General features: G+C 40.5%; 1 protein-coding gene across 9 annotated transcripts in view; it reads left to right on the top strand.

Moving 5' to 3' along the window:
- The window catches only part of ANKRD28 (ankyrin repeat domain 28), a 218,062-nt gene that overhangs the window by 192,006 nt on the left and 9,635 nt on the right, over nucleotides 1-16,421 (top strand). For all 9 annotated transcript variants that reach the window (NM_001205960.2, XM_024989835.2, XM_059884931.1 and 6 more), the window contains 10 exons: nucleotides 2,473-2,674; nucleotides 3,750-3,837; nucleotides 4,077-4,194; nucleotides 5,296-5,515; nucleotides 11,815-11,902; nucleotides 11,992-12,075; nucleotides 13,196-13,341; nucleotides 13,955-14,037; nucleotides 14,492-14,574; nucleotides 15,504-15,595. In NM_001205960.2, coding sequence (NP_001192889.1) covers nucleotides 2,473-2,674; nucleotides 3,750-3,837; nucleotides 4,077-4,194; nucleotides 5,296-5,515; nucleotides 11,815-11,902; nucleotides 11,992-12,075; nucleotides 13,196-13,341; nucleotides 13,955-14,037; nucleotides 14,492-14,574; nucleotides 15,504-15,595 — 1,204 coding nt within the window. The remainder of the gene's footprint in view (nucleotides 1-2,472; nucleotides 2,675-3,749; nucleotides 3,838-4,076; nucleotides 4,195-5,295; nucleotides 5,516-11,814; nucleotides 11,903-11,991; nucleotides 12,076-13,195; nucleotides 13,342-13,954; nucleotides 14,038-14,491; nucleotides 14,575-15,503; nucleotides 15,596-16,421) is intronic.

Raw genomic sequence — 16,421 nt, 5'->3', positions numbered from 1 at the left:
ATCACTTCATGGGAAAGACATGGGGAAACGGTGGAAACAGTGTCAGACTTTATTTTTGGGGGCTCCAAAATCACTGCAGATGGTGACTGCAGCCATGAAATTAAAAGACGCTTACTCCTTGGAAGAAAAGTTATGACCAACCTAGATAGCATATTGAAAAGCAGAGACATTACTTTGTCAACAAAGGTCTGTCTAGTCAAGGCTGTGGTTTTTCCAGTGGTCATGTATGGATGCGAGAGTTGGACTGTGAAGAAAGCTGAGCGCCGAAGAATTGATGCTTTTGAACTGTGGTGTTGGAGAAGACTCTTGAGAGTCCCTTGGACTGCAAGGAGATCCAACCAGTCCATCCTAAAGGAGATCAGCCCTGGGATTTCTTTGGAAGGAATGATGCTAAAGCTGAAACTCCAGTACTTTGGCCACCTCATGCGAAGAGTTGACTCATTGGAAAAGACTCTGATGCTGGGAGGGATTGGGGGCAGGAGGAGAAGGGGACGACAGAGGATGAGATGGCTGGATGGCATCACTAACTCGGTGGACGTGAGTCTGAGTGAACTCCAGGAGATGGTGATAGACAGGGAGGCCTGGCGTGCGCGATTCATGGGGTCACAAAGAGTCAGACATGACTGAGCAACTGAACTGAACTGAACTGAACTGAACTGAAGAACAAGCCTAGAGGTGATCCTCAGACAGTAGAGCTCAGTGATCTCCAGTCATTTCACCTTGAAGGAGTCAGAAACATCAAGGGATCAGTAAGGCCCAGAGCAGCTTTATCTCCTGCTGGTCCTCTGTGACATTTCCCACAAGAAGTAGCTTAACAGCCCTTTGATACAGTGTGGGGCCCTCTTTCTAGCTAAATACCTCTTTTTAGAAGCAAGTGATAGTTAGCACAAACATGGTAGGATTTTATATTTTTCAATTCTAAATGAAAAGTTCACATGGGATTATTTACAGCTTTGCCAGTATGTGCTAAGCTGCAGGTCTGAACAGTATTAGAAAATGGCTCGTTCCTCATCTAAAAGGGGTGACATGAGTGAACAGAGAAGACATTCCTTCCCCACCAGAACCATCTTTGTTGCCTTCATGTCTGCTCAGTGTCCAGTCCAATAAGCGTGATAGATGTTCAGTTGACATGTTGGTTTTGAAGTGAATTCTCTGGAGAGCCCCTTTTTCAGATTGTGTAAAGAGGGAGTTTCAGACAAATCTTAAAATCTTCTTGCTCTGCTGTACTGTAGGACAGTGCCTAGCACCTAGCAGTTATTCCAGCAGGGCTCAGTTTAAATATTTTTGAAAAGAAAAATTTTTGTTTGAAATATGGCACATTGTAGGATAGGGTAGTCATTTTACTTTGAGAAATCACAGGGCACAAGTACTAGCTGAGCTTCAGTTGCTACTCTCTCTTGTGATTGAGGCGTAGTAACATTCTTTCATCTGGTCCCATCACTTCATGGGAAATAGATAGGGAAACAGTGGAAACAGTGACAGACTTTATTTTTGGGGGCTCCAAAATCACTGCAGATGGTGACTGCAGCCATGAAATTAAAAGACGCTTACTCCTTGGAAGGAAAGTTATGACCAACCTAGATAGCATATTGAAAAGCAGAGACATTACTTTGCCAACAAAGGTCCGTCTAGTCAAAGCTATGGTTTTTCCAGTGGTCATGTATGGATGCGAGAGTTGGACTGTGAAGAAAGCTGAGTGCCGAAGAATTGATGCTTTTGAACTGGGGTGTTGGAGAAGACTCTTGAGAGTCCCTTGGACTGCAAGGAGATCCAACCAGTCCATCCTAAAGGAGATTAGCCCTGGGATTTCTTTGGAAGGAATGATGCTAAAGCTGAAACTCCAGTACTTTGGCCACCTCATGCGAAGAGCTGACTCATTGGAAAAGACTCTGATGCTGGGAGGGATTCGGGGCAGGAGGAGAAAGGGATGACAGAGGATGAGATGGCTGGATGGCATCACTGACTCGATGGACGTGAGTCTGAGTGAACTCCGGGAGTTGGTGATGGACAGGGAGGCCTGGCGTGCTGCGATTCATGGGGTTGCAAAGAGTCGGACACAACTGAGTGACTGAACTGAACTGAACATTCTGTCAGGGTGAAGTGGGACACTAAACTATGATAAAGAACCTGGGCTTTGGAATCAGAGACTTAATGTGAAATCTTCTTTAGAACCCATGTCACACATCACAGAGTGGCTGCCATAAACCAGACATTGTATACTCGTGAAAAGATCACCTGTCATTTGAACTTTCATTATTTGTGGAAGGCTCATCCCTAACACTGCAGCCTACTACTTGATTATTAGAAAAATTTTAGTTAACTTTCTTAATTATCAATACAGAAGTTTTGGATCATCTTAAATACAATTACATGAAGACAAGTTTACTTACTCCTTTATGTTCTAGGGTTTCTAAGAATTTAGTTAATCTAAATATATGTATTATTTTAATTTATGTTTTTCTTTGTTCCTAGGCCTATCATGGTCACCATCAAGCCCTGGAAGTGTTAGTCCAGTCTCTGTTAGATCTTGACGTGAGAAACAGTAGTGGAAGAACCCCCTTGGACCTTGCAGCATTTAAGGGCCATGTAGAATGTGTGGATGTTCTCATTAATCAGGGAGCCTCAATCTTAGTCAAAGATTATATTTTGAAGAGAACACCTATACATGCAGCAGGTATGTTAAAGACTGAATGATTTTATTTACCACTTTCCATCTAATACTCTCTTCTTTTTCACTTTCTTGTATATTATACTCCTGGTAATTGTTTTAAACATTTTGATTGTAAAAATTCTAATGATTCTACTCTCAGGGAAAAGACAACAGCAAGATTATATCACTTTTTAAAAAATACTATCTACCTTAGAAATTGGATTTATATAATAGTCTGACTTTTGAAGTACTTTATCAGCAACACCAAAAAGCACAATACATTTTTACTTCATTTTGATGGAAATTATCTTGGATTGGTATGTGCTTTCATTTAACAACTGATAAATATTTTACTTACTGTACCAGGGTACTGCATTAAACATTTAATCAGACAGGAGTTACAAAGTGTCTGCCATGTGAGAACTACTTCACGGAGTGTTTTGTGATGTTGTGGATTTGTGAAAATGGAAAGCCACATAACCCTGCCACTGTGATGACTCGGTACTCTCTGTGTATCACTACAGATAAAGAGTTACCGCTCTCTACAGGAATTACTACAAGTGTTGATTTTAAATAACGAATTCAAGACCGTTATAGGTGAAGGAGTCCTAGTCAGGTATTTTTCTCATCCCCATACACTATGCGCTCGTCAGTACCTAGCTGCTGTGTACTGAGTGTCAGTGTCAGTGAATCAGTTTAAAAAAAGATGGGACTAAACCGAATTTCCTTGAAGCATCACAAGGAGCACATCTAAAATCAGGAAAAAAGGAGAACTTTCACTATCAGGGATAACAATATTTCCCAGATGCCCTTCAGACTTCTGAACGTCTCAGCGGGCAGAGCTTGAAACCAGCCATTGGCAAAGGAGAATGTGACTGACCTGTCTGATTGTGGTGTCACCCCGTGTCTGGAGGCAGGCTGCCCTTCCAAAGTACATTTCCACCACCGGAGCACGAAATCACATGAGCATTTTCTTTCTTGTTAAACTCAGTGAATAGTCTAAAATTATATCAAGAAAATGTGGTTTAAGATGGACATTTTCTACTTTATCATTATATATGTATATATAATTGCTGAAAGTTGTAAATATCCCTTACAGCAACAAATGGTCATTCGGAATGCTTACGGCTACTAATAGGAAATGCCGAACCACAGAATGCAGTAGATATTCAAGATGGAAATGGACAGTAAGTTTTCATCATTTTTTTAATTAGTTTTAGGATCTAAGACAGATTTTCCGTCTTCATACTTTTGCCCCTATTTTGGTAAGTCTGGCATAGTGTGTAACTGAGCAACGTCCAACACAGCTTTTTAAGTATACTTTAAAGCTGAGTCAGAGAAAGACCTGTTTAGAAAGCAGGCCAGCTCAGTGTGCTCTCAGGGGCGAGGTCTCAGTGGTGACGGGGCTGCTCCTGTCGTTGCCCAGGACTCCTCTGATGCTGTCTGTGCTCAACGGGCACACAGACTGTGTGTACTCACTGCTCAACAAAGGCGCGAACGTCGATGCCAAAGACAGGTGGGGAAGGACGGCGCTGCACAGAGGGGTAAGCAGAGCGTTCTTTCCTGAAGTTTTTATGACCTCATTTTACCTAAAACTGAACTAGGCTATGTTTATATTTTTCTTCATTAAGTTTTTACCAAATAATCTTTACTGTTTCTTTCACTGTCTCAGTTTTTGAACTCTGATTTTAAGCAACCACAAAGCATAACTTAATCCAGAGAAACAATATTGAAACAAAATTTTAAAACCCTAAAATCTTGAATAGTCTTATACATTTTTTTCTTCTCTTTCTTACACATTTTTATCTTTTTTTTTTTATAGAAAACTGATTTATATTGGAATTTTCTTTTCTTTTTTTTTTTTAAACTTTACATAATTGTATTAGTTTTGCCAAATATCAAAATGAATCCACCACAGGTATACATGTGCTCCGCATCCTGAACCCTCCTCCCTCCTCCCTCCCCATACCATCCCTCTAGGTCGTCCCAGTGCACTAGCCCCAAGCATCCAGTATCGAACCTGGACTGGCAACTCGTTTCTTACATGATATTTTACATGTTTCAATGTCATTCTCCCAAATCTTCCCACCCTCTCCCTCTCCCACAGAGTCCATAAGACTGTTCTATACATCAGTGTCTCTTTTGCTGTCTCGTACACCGGGTTATTGTTACCATCTTTCTAAATTCCATATATATGCGTTAGTATACTGTATTTATGTTTTTCCTTCTGGCTTACTTCACTCTGTATAATAGGCTGCAGTTTCATCCACCTCATTAGAACTGATTCAAATGCATTCTTTTTAATGGCTGAGTAATACTCCATTGTGTATATGTACCATAGCTTTCTTATCCATTCATCTGCTGATGGACATCTAGGTTGCTTCCATGTCCTGGCTACCTTTGAAATATTTTCATTGAATTAAAAGGCCCTTTTTCCTAGTTTTCATATTACTCTTATTTTGAAAAAATCACCACTGTAACTAAATTCTCAAGCCACTTTCAAAAAAAAGTACTCAAAATATGATAAATGCCTTGACTGGTGAGAAGACATGGGGAATACAGACTTTAAAATTCCTAATTAGCTACCATTGGCATGTAGTACCCAACATAGTGTATTCAATGGCATGCAAAAATTTTCTTTTCAGGCAGTCACAGGCCATGAAGAGTGTGTGGATGCATTACTTCAACATGGTGCTAACTGCTTATTTCGAGATAGCAGGGGCCGGACACCAATACACTTGTCAGCTGCCTGTGGACACATTGGTGTTCTTGGAGCCCTTCTGCAGTCAGCAGCATCTATGGATGCAAACCCAGCCATGGTGGACAATCACGGATACACAGCACTTCACTGGGCCTGCTACAATGGTTAAGTACACAGACAGACCCGCATCCCCTGCCCACTGTGTTGTATACCACAGAGAGACAGCTAACTGTTACACATTCTGACTTCCATGAGAATGTATCAAATTCTAGACTGGAATCTGCGTATGTTTTCTGAGCACTCTGCAAGTTAAGATCCTTATATCAACGGTAACGTGTATGTTCAACATTTTAAGAGAATGAAGTCCTAGTAGAATAGATCGTAGAAGCAGAAACTAGAAACTTTCACAGTGAAGTGAACTTGGCTTCATGGTTATGACAGACTGACTTTTAGCCTGCAGGAGAATAATTGTCGCCATTAGTCCTTTTACAGGTAATCTCACCAAAGGTCAGTGAGAGAAATATAAAGCTATTTTTAAAGGACAGGTGTTAAAAAGAGGATTGGCTTTTGAAATGTCACTAAAATAATTTAAGTAACAGCACGTTGAGAGATTTGCTCATCTTAGATAACAGTTGACTATGTTACGTATAGTGTAAAACATCAGTTCTGTCAAAGTGTGTGCTTAGGGTATTATCAAGGATATGAAGGATTTTTTATTTGTTGTTTTGAATCTCAATGTAGCATTCAGGTTATTGTTAGTCATAAGAACATATCTACAAAACTAGCTGACAATTCTAACAACTTTCCCTCAAAATGTACAGAAAATAGAAAGTACCTGTTTATGTAATATCCACTTGCTTAAAAAAAATAAATATGGTGGCTGTTCTAAACTTCAGCTAATTGCCTTGCCACAGAGGAGGCATCTATCTTTTTGTAATAAACTGTTTCACATTATTCTTTTACTGGGAACCATTTTGAGAAATAATTGTTGAGTTGCAGTAAAAGAGGAGAAATACGAATCTTGCAAAGTTATATTAATAATTTAATCAAACATTTTCATGAGCATTTTCTAGATACACTATTTTAATTTTCATATTAATCCTTGTATCAGAATTGAGAGCTCTGTTCTTTTCTTCTGAGAAAGATTGCTTTCTTCTTGAGGATTGGCCACATTTGGTCATTTTGCAACTCTGAGTACTGACTGTTGTTGTTGTTGTTTAGTCACTCAGTCATATGTGACTCTGCAGCCCCGTGGACTGCAGCACGCCAGGCCTCCCTGTCCATCACCATCTCCTGGAGCTGGCTCAAAGTCGTGTCCATTGAGTCAGTGATGCCATCCAGGCATCTGATCCTCTGTCTTCCCCTTCTCCCACCTTCAATCTTTCCCAGCGTCAGGGTCTTTTCTAATGAGTCAGCTTTTCGCATCAGGTGGCCAAAGTATTTGAGCTTCAACTTCAGCATCAGTCCTTCCAGTGAATATTCAGGGTTGATTTCCTTAAGGATTAACTGGTTTGATCTCTGCAGTGCAAGGAACTCTGAAGAGTCTCTCCAGCACCACAGTTCAAAAGTATCAGTTCTTTGATGCTCAGCCTTCTTTATGGTCCAACTCTCACATCCATACCTGACTATTGGAAAAACTATAGCTCTGACTAGACAGACCTTTGTTGGCAAAGTAATGTATCTGCTTTTTAATATACTGTCTAGGTTTGTCATAGCTTTTCTTCCAAGAAGCAAGCATCTTTTACTCTCATGGCTGCAGTCACCATCTGCAGTGAGTTTGGAGCCCCCCAAATGATGTCTGTCACTGTTTGCATTGTTTCCCCATCTATTTGCCATGACGTGATGGTACCAGATACCATGATCTTCCTTTTTTGAACGTTGAGTTTTAAGCCAGTTTTTTCACTCTCCTCTTTCACCTTCATCAAGAGGCTCTTTAGTTCCTCTTTGCTTTCTGCGATAAGGGTGGTGTCATCTTCATATCTGAAGTTATTGATATTTCTCCTGGAAATCTTGATTCCAGCTTAAGCTTCATCCCGGCAATTCATGTGATGTACTCTGCACAGAAGTTAAATAAGCGGGGTGACTGTATACAGCCTTGACAGACTCTTTTCCCAATTTTGAGCCAGGCCTTTGTTCCATGTGTGGTTCTAACTGTTGCTTCTTGACCTGCACACAGGTTTCTCAAGAGGCAGGTCAGGTGGTCTGGTATTCCTGTCTCTTTAAGAATTTTCCACAGTTTGTTGCAATACACACAGTCAAAGGCTTTAAGCGTAGTCAGTGAAGCAGAAGTAGGTGTTTTTCTGGAACTCTCTTGCTTTTTCTGTGATCCAGCAGATGTTGGCAATATGATCTCTGGTTCCTCTGCCCTTTCTAAATCCATCTTGAACATCTGGAATTTCTTGGTTAAAGTACTGTTGAAGCCTAGCTTAGAGAATTTTGAGCATCATTTTGCTAGCATGTGAGATGAGTACAGTTGTGCGGTAGTTTCAGCATTCTTTGGCATTGCCTTTCTTTGGGATTAGAATGAAAACTGACCTTTTCCAGTCCTATGGCCACTGCTGAGTTTTTCCAAATTTGCTGGCATATTGAGTGCAGCACTTTCACAGCATCATCTTTTAGGATTTGAAATAGCTCAGCTGGAAATCCATCACCTCCACTAGCTTTGTTCATAGTGATGCTTCCTAAGGCCCACTTGACTTCACATTCCAGAATGTCTAGCTCTAGGTGAGTGATCACACCATCATGTACCATGGAAAACTTGAATAGTTAAATATATTCCTAATTCAAAAGCTTAGTCAGTTTCATTTTTTTTCACTATACCAGATCTTTAGCCAGAGCAGATTTGAAACAATAAAAACCTTTGGATTTCAGCTCTTCCTTTGCTTTACAGTATAATTTGACATCTTACAAGTATAGGGAAAATCAAATAGGAGTAAGACATCTAGACATGGGAAATTTATTTAAGAAATCAGTGAGATAAAACTATTTTGAAGCAGACTTTTATTGTGTGTTTTTTTTTTTTTTTTTTTTTTTGATCAGTGAGAATTAGCTCTTGGAAACATCATACAGTAAGGTATTTTTTCCTCGGGTAGAGCATTTACTTGTAAAAATATTGCTGTAACTGTCCTTTGGAGAGTTGGTATTTATTATTATAACATTCCTACCAAGCCCTTCTGGAGAACATGGTTTTCTTTAAGTGAGTTCCCTACTCTATCACTGCTGAATTTAGCCTCTCTGAGCACATTGTGTACAAGACAAAATTTTGCCCAAACTACATGCCGGGTTGCCATTTAAAGATCATAACAGATGTGTCTAATTTCCAGGCTCTGGTAGAATTGGTAATGATTCTGAATTGAGCTGGAAGGAATTAGATGTGTGTTGCCTCCATGTACAGAGAATGTAAAGGCAGTGTAAAATTAATACCATATTTACAGACAATAGGCTATTTTATAATTTTGGCATTCTGAGAGTAGAATATGTAAATAGTTTTACTTTGACTAGTAATTGTACAGCTGAAAAGAAAATTGGAAGCACTCCAACAGAACAGAAAACACTCTCTTAAAATGGATTGATGGCAACACTTTAGAAGAGAACTGGTTATACATACTCAGCTTTAACATTCAGATTTTGGTTTGTGGAGTCATTTAGCCACAGAACTAAGAATATTTACATGATCTCATGTGTTCCTTTCAAAAATGTATCAAATTTTTTTGATGCTTATAAGCATCTTCAAAATATCCCTCTAAAACATAAGGAGACCAGTTTTCTCCTTCTTTTATAACCCAGGACACAAAGTGAAGGTTTTCAGCTTAACATGATCCAGCGATGACTGCTGGCCCCAGGACTCCCTTTTAGCTGTCCACAGTCTGCTCAGGCGGTGACTCCCACATCTTTCCGTTTCAGGACCTGTGGCTTATAGCTATTAATATTTACTGTATGGTAAATTAGGACTGAGAAATTTAAAGATGTTTATTTTAAAATAATAATAAATCTATTACATGTTAATATAAATAGCATTTTTATGAGAAAATAACTATTAAAAAAAAATACAGTAGCAAATTTCTTTGATGGCTTGTTTTAAGAAAAGAATAGTTTGCAGTCCCACCCTGGAGCTCCCAGACCACACCTTGAGAACTGCTATCCCAGGAAAATAGGAAACCCTCAAATCAATACTGGACCATTGACCTTCACTACTTCTTGGCCATGAGTTAACATTTGGAGAGGGAGAGCTAAAGCAGGGTTTCTCAGCACTGTTGACATTTGGGGCCAGACAGTGTTTAATCCTTTGTTGTGACTGTCCTGTGCTTGCAAGAGGTTTAGCAGCAGCCCTGCCTTTTACCCACTAGATGCCACAGCACTTTGCTGCCCCATCTCCAATGTCATAAGCAGAAATGTCTCTAGATGTGGCCAGATGTCCTCTGAGGGCTAAATTGCTCCAGGTGAGAACCACTAGATGAAAGAACTCACAGGTGACGGAGCATAACCACAGGTTTCCTAGAATATACTTTCTTCTCCTGGTAGAAACGATTATAGTGTAACAATTAAGTTGAACTGTTGTTTGAGAATGCTAGGGTAAAAGAAATAAAGCATCACTTTGTTAACCAAATATTAAGCCATGGAAATAAATTAAGAGGCTCTTTAAGAATCTACTTTACTCCTAATGTGGATCCCAAATGACTAACAAGGTAGAAACAGGATGTAACTTTCCATCATTAACGCAGCAACGAGGGCGCTTTTACTAAAACCCTGCCTTTGACAATTGGGCTTAAGACAATCTGGGGTTTGGGTTTTCCCATTTTTAAAGTTGCTATTAAAAACTGTGCGCCTGGGGGCTTCCCTGGTGGCTCAGTGGTAAAGAATATTGCCTGCCAGTGCTGGAGACATGGGTTCAGTCCCTGATGGAGAATATTGCTGAGCCTGTGCTCTAGAGCCTGGAGCCGCCTAAAACCCATGCTCTGCAACAAGAGAAGCCTTAACACCAAGACTGCAGAGTAGCCCCTGGTCTCTGCAACTAGAGAAAAGCCTGCACAGCAGTGAAGACAGAGCACAGCCAAAAATAAATAAAATTGTTGAAAAAAAGAAAAAGTGTGGACCTGATACTTACTAGTAATCAGTTATTGCCCTTTAGCTCAGCAATATCATTTCCAGAAAATTGTTCTTGGAAATACAAAAGAAATAAATACTTTTCTCTTTAAGATCTGAAATATTTCATTTATAACATTGATGATTATATCACAAAGAAAAACTAGCAGTCACCTTGAAATCCATAATTATAGAGATTAAATCATTTATGATATGTTCTGATACTGTGACATTCTCCCAAACATTCAGCAATAGGATGTCTACATACACTACTATGAAAAGACATATAGTTTTTTAAGTAAAAAACAAGTTGCAGAATGTCCCAGTTGCATAAAAATGAAAAAGTATGTGTTATGTACATGCAGTTGTATATGCCTAAAAATGTTCTGGAACTGTAAGGCAGTAGATCCAGAGAGTAGAACTGGGTGTGGGGACAGGGACGTGTACTTTTTTTTCCCTCTAAACACTTCTGTAAAATAATACCATTGGCTCATTCCTATAACCAGAAAATATTTCAATTCTGAAGTTAATTGTGCTCCATAAATAGTTGTTCCCTGGTTGCTTACTAGTAAAGAACCTGCCTGCCAATGCAGGAGCACAGGTTCAATCCCTGGATCGGTGAGATCCCCTGAGAAGGAAAGGGCAGCCCACGCCAGTATTGTTGTTGCTTGGAAAATCCCAGGACAGAGAAGCCTGGTGGGCTACAATCCATGGGCTCTCAGAGAGTCAGACGTGACTTAGCTACTAAAACAACAATGTTACGTAAATATATATTATTTTGAAAGTTACACTGCTGCTGTTGCTAAGTCGCTTCAGTCATGTCCAACTCTGTGCAACCCCATAGACGGCAGCCCACCAGGCTCCCCTGTCCCTGGGATTCTCCAGTCAAGAACACTGGAGTGGGTTGCCATTTCCTTCTCCAATGCAGGAAAGTGAAAAGTGAAAGTGAAGTTGCTCAGTCGTGTCCAACCCTCAGCAACCCCATGGACTGCAGCCTTCCAGGCTCCTCCATCCGTGGGATTCTCCAGGCAAGAGTTCTGGAGTGGGGTGCCATTGCCTTCTCCTAAAGTTACACTATTTATATGTAAATAGGTCATTTCAAGAAATAATGCCCAAATAACTCTTAATTGGTCACCATGGAAAAAGTGAGACTAATTTTTGTCCCCCACAAAGTATTTGTCATGTCAATAATAAACTGCTGAAGTTGTACTTTGGATTTCAAAGTGTCTAAAACTGTGATGTTTAATGGGTTCAGTGAACTGAACTGACTACTTGTAATCCATGTAAAGCCTTTTTTTAATCTGTTGGGATATGTGGATATGTATGGACACCTCAGTATTTTCTTGGTATTTTAATATCTGATTCCCATTTACTTATCTAGGTCATGAGACATGTGTAGAACTCCTTTTAGAACAAGACGTTTTCCAGAAAACAGAAGGAAATGCTTTCAGTCCGTTGCATTGTGCTGTGTAAGTAAAGGCAGAATGAATCGGATTTGATTTGAATATTTAAGAAATAAAGCATAGCTTTGAGAGTGATCACCTTGTTACCTTCACAGAATAAATGACAACGAAGGTGCTGCTGAGATGTTAATTGATACATTAGGCTCCAGCATTGTGAACGCCACAGATTCAAAAGGAAGGTAGGAATTCAACCATGTAGAAAATTTCATCAGTTATTAGATTAATATGGGAGAATTTAAAGAAACCCCATTATTACCTAAAGGTTGGTTTTATATTTACAAGTATAAATTGTTGCAAAATCTTAATTATATTCTCATTATAAAAGGCTTTTCTCCCTTGACCAGGAAAACTGGCTAAAGATTTCCCTTTGTTAAAAACATACGTTCTTGTTGGGCTTCCCAGGTGGCGTGCATGATAAAGCACCTGCCTGCCAGCGCAGGAGATGGAAGAGACTCCTGTCAGAGTCAGGAAGAGCCCCTGGAGTAGGAAATGGCAACCCACTCCAGTATTCTTGCCTGGAGACTCCCATAGATAGAGGAGCCTGGTGGGCCACAGTCCATAGAGTTGCCAAGAGTCGAACACAACTGAAGCAACTTAGCACGTGCTTGTTACCCAAAGGCTCTTTGTTGTTATTGTTTGTTTTTTTTGTTTGGCTGTGTTGAGTCTTAATTGTGACAGCATTTTTTGTTGTGACTCAAGGCCTCTAGTTGTGGTACACAGCCTCTGAGTGTGTGGACTCAGTAATTGTGGCACACAGGCTCAGTGGGATCTTAGTTCCTCCACCAGGGATCGAACTCTCATCCCCTGCATTGCAAGGCAGATTCTTTTTTTTTTTTTAACGTGTTCGGTTGTGTCCAGTCTCAGCACACAGGCGCTGTGGCATGTGGGATCTTAGTTCATGAACCAGGAATTGAACCTGTGTTGCCTGCATTGCAAGGTGGATTCTTAACCACTGGACCACCAGGGAGTCCCCCTAAAGACTGTTTTTAATAAAGTTAACATTTCTAATTATGAAGAGTCTAACAGTTGTAATAGATGACAGTATTTGGGGCCGGATTTGTTTCTTTCAAAGGTTCCTTTAATGATGTAATTTTTTTTGGCAGTTTCATAATTTACCCATTAGTTTACCTAGATAATAGTTATCAAAAATACAAATTTTTGTGGCAGGAATTAGTAAGCCTATTTGTATCCAGGCAATGGTTTTATAGCCTGGTATGTAAATCCTTGAAAGTTGCTTGTCATAAATTAAGAATATACACGCACAGATTTAGCCCAGTCTTTGCATTTCTCTGTGGGCAGAACTCCTCTGCACGCAGCCGCCTTCACAGACCATGTGGAGTGTCTGCAGCTTCTGCTCAGCCATAATGCTCACGTGAACTCTGTGGACTCCTCTGGGAAAACACCTCTCATGATGGCTGCAGAAAACGGACAGACAAACACAGTTGGTAAAGAAACCGCTTGAGGCTTTTGTTGTTCTAAGTGTGAATGTTGCTTATGTACAATATAGCTTCCACTCTGGTTCACTGAATTTTCCATTAGTTATCTCACCATTCCTCAGACTTAAACCCTTTTACCTGCCTACACTCATGTTTTCTTTTAGGCCCACAGTATTTTCACTTGCCCTCGTGTTAGCAGGCAGTGTTAGGATGGTCAAGAAGCCTGACTGTGGAGTCAGACTTCATGTGAGTCCTGGATCTGCCAGCTGGGTGGCCTCATGCCTCAGTGTTTCCATCCGTAGAGTGACAAAAGGAACAGTACCTCCTCACGGGGTTGTTCTGAGAGGTGAATGCGTTACTGTAAATCTAGGGCACTTAGAACAGGCTGAAGTACAGTAAGCGCTCACAGAATGAGTGTCAGTTGCTGTTCTTGTCTGTTCCTTGTACAACACACACACACACAAGGATATAATGTAGACCTTTATTTTGCAGTGTGTTTTTGCACTTACGTTTTTGCCAGAGGGATATTTTTCCTTTCTGTCTTCATTTCTCTACAGTGAGTTATTAGTAATCTGAGGTGTATGTTCATATACAAAAGAGTTGATACAATTTTTCCTCCCAGAGATGCTGGTTAGCAGTGCTAGTGCAGATCTGACTTTACAAGATAACAGTAAAAACACCGCCCTCCATTTGGCTTGCAGTAAGGTAGGTACACATCTTAATATTTTTTGATTGTTAATATCGACAGTGGCATTTAAGGTTTTTCCACTTAACTAAAATGAACAGAGCTAGGGACCAAACCTGTCTAATAATCACTGGCATCAGATTTCTTGGAAAAAATATTTACTTATGTGTGAAGCACTTTGGTACATGAAATTTCCAGTAAGCCAAGCAAGTTTTGGACCACAGGCTTAAATGTAATTATTATCTGTCTCTAATGTCTCTAACCTTAAATATTCTTGTCCTCTTCTGTAACCCCATTACACCAATTCATGTTTGGATGTATATTTAAGACATTAGCCAAGAAAATGCATAGCATATGAATGGTGGTATATACATATATATATATAAAATACGGATGACGACTGGGGTGTATTGAGTGTATAAAGTTATCCTTGATGGTGCCGAAGTTTTTAAGAGTTATTTGTCATAATTTTAGGGTCATGAAACTAGTGCCTTGTTAATACTGGAAAAGATAACAGATAGAAACCTCATCAATGCAACCAATGCAGCTTTGCAAACGTGAGTACTTCCAGTGTCTAGTGTAAACCTTGGAACCTCTAATTATAAAAATGATTAATGGAATTCTTTTCTAATATGACTGGAATCTGTCACAGAAGCAATTAAAAAATTAAAAAACAGTTCTTATAATTGACAAAACTCATTTCTAAAATCATCATAATTAAAAGACATTATTTAAGTTTTTGAACTGAAACCCTTATTCTTGAAAATAATAGGTTGTTGGTCAATCCAGGTTTATGGTGAAAAGTAATACTATTCTGTGTGTTTTACAGTAACCAACTGGAATAATACACTTAACAACAAATGAGGCACAAAGTTTTACACATGTCTGTAGCTAGAGAGATTTCAGAAATAATCAGGCTCTTAATGTGAGCCGCCAGTCCTGGGTGACCGCCTAAATCCTGACCCAGCGTCTCCCGTTGTTCCTCACCATTTTCATTTGCTGTTCTGCTTTGAGACTTAGTAAAGAGAAGAATCTTACAATAATGTTCCCATTCAGGTCTCAGTCAGATCCCTGAAGGGTCCAGAATGAGTCACGGAACCTGTAAACTATCTTCAAAACCTGTTGGCACTTGCGCTGTTGCAGTTTACAGTTTTTATTGTTTAATACATGTGTTTGCCAACTGCATTTCTTAAAACAACTTAAGATTGCAGTTTAGTTAGTAAATCTTTCTAAACGTTGGTCTTGAAGGAAAGTGGCACGAGAGTCTGGTAGAAGTGGGAGCTGCTGATGGCCGGTGCTGGGTGCAGCGCTGACAGGCGCTCTGGGTCCTGGCTCTCCCGGGCCTCGCTCCTCTCGTCACTGCCGTTGGGTCCAGGGGCCTCCGGTTTGCGTCTGTGGGTCTCCATAGCCTAGCGTAAATGGCCTTCAGCAACCAGGGTAGAGAGTGAGCACACACGGATGTGTACACGTATTTTTTTCTCTCCAGACCTCTGCATGTTGCTGCCCGAAACGGGCTGACAATGGTGGTTCAGGAACTCCTGGGGAAAGGGGCAAGCGTGCTTGCGGTCGATGAGAACGGTGAGTAGCGTCTGCTTCCTCTTTCCCTAACCTGTTAGACGGCGTTGGCCTTTCAGTGATCCATACTTGAAGGAAAGGAGACTTGGGGATTTTTTATTGGTCAGAGAGGAGAGCTGGAGCTAATACTGACTGGGGCTTACCTTGTGCAAAGGGAACAAGGGAAGGAGAAACAGGGAAAGTCCATCTAACAGGTGAACTCCTGAGTTTCATGTATCTGTTAAATCAGAGTTGTGTTTGCCTGCTCAGTCACTCAGTCAAGTCCAGCTCTTTGCGACCCCATGGACTATAGCCCGCCAGCCTCCTCTGTCCATGGGATTTTCCAGGGGTTGCCATTTCCTCCTCCAGGGGATCTTCCCGACCCAGGGATCGAACCTGGGTCTCCTGCACTGGCAGGCAGATTCTCTTTACCAGCTGCGCCAGCTGGGAAGCCCAAATCAGAGTTAGGGTTTATTAACTTTGGTTTAGTGATACCACCTCTGTTATTTTAGTATTCAAAGAATTTGTTCTTTCAGCAAACATTTATCAAGGCCCTTACTTGAATGCCAGGTTTTATCAGAATCTATCTTCCCATCCATGTGCTGGGTGCTGTCCTCTGCCTGCCTGAGGCAGTCACTGTAGCATCTCTTTGCTTTGTGTCCTATAATAATGGTTTTTATAGGATCTCTTTGCAAAAAACATCATTTCTCTCATCGTAACACACCTTTCATTACTCCCTCTGCTCCTGCTGTGGCCATATTTCCCTGTCCCCCTTTGCAGCACAGTTACTCAGGAGCCATTTCTCCCTCTGTCTCCAGTTCTTCTCCTCTTTCTTTCTCCCTTGAATCCC

The sequence above is a fragment of the Bos taurus genome, chromosome 1 (genome assembly GCF_002263795.3).
Source record: "Bos taurus isolate L1 Dominette 01449 registration number 42190680 breed Hereford chromosome 1, ARS-UCD2.0, whole genome shotgun sequence".
Taxonomy (NCBI): Eukaryota; Metazoa; Chordata; class Mammalia; order Artiodactyla; family Bovidae; genus Bos; species Bos taurus.
This window is presented reverse-complemented; position numbering and strand designations above follow the sequence as displayed.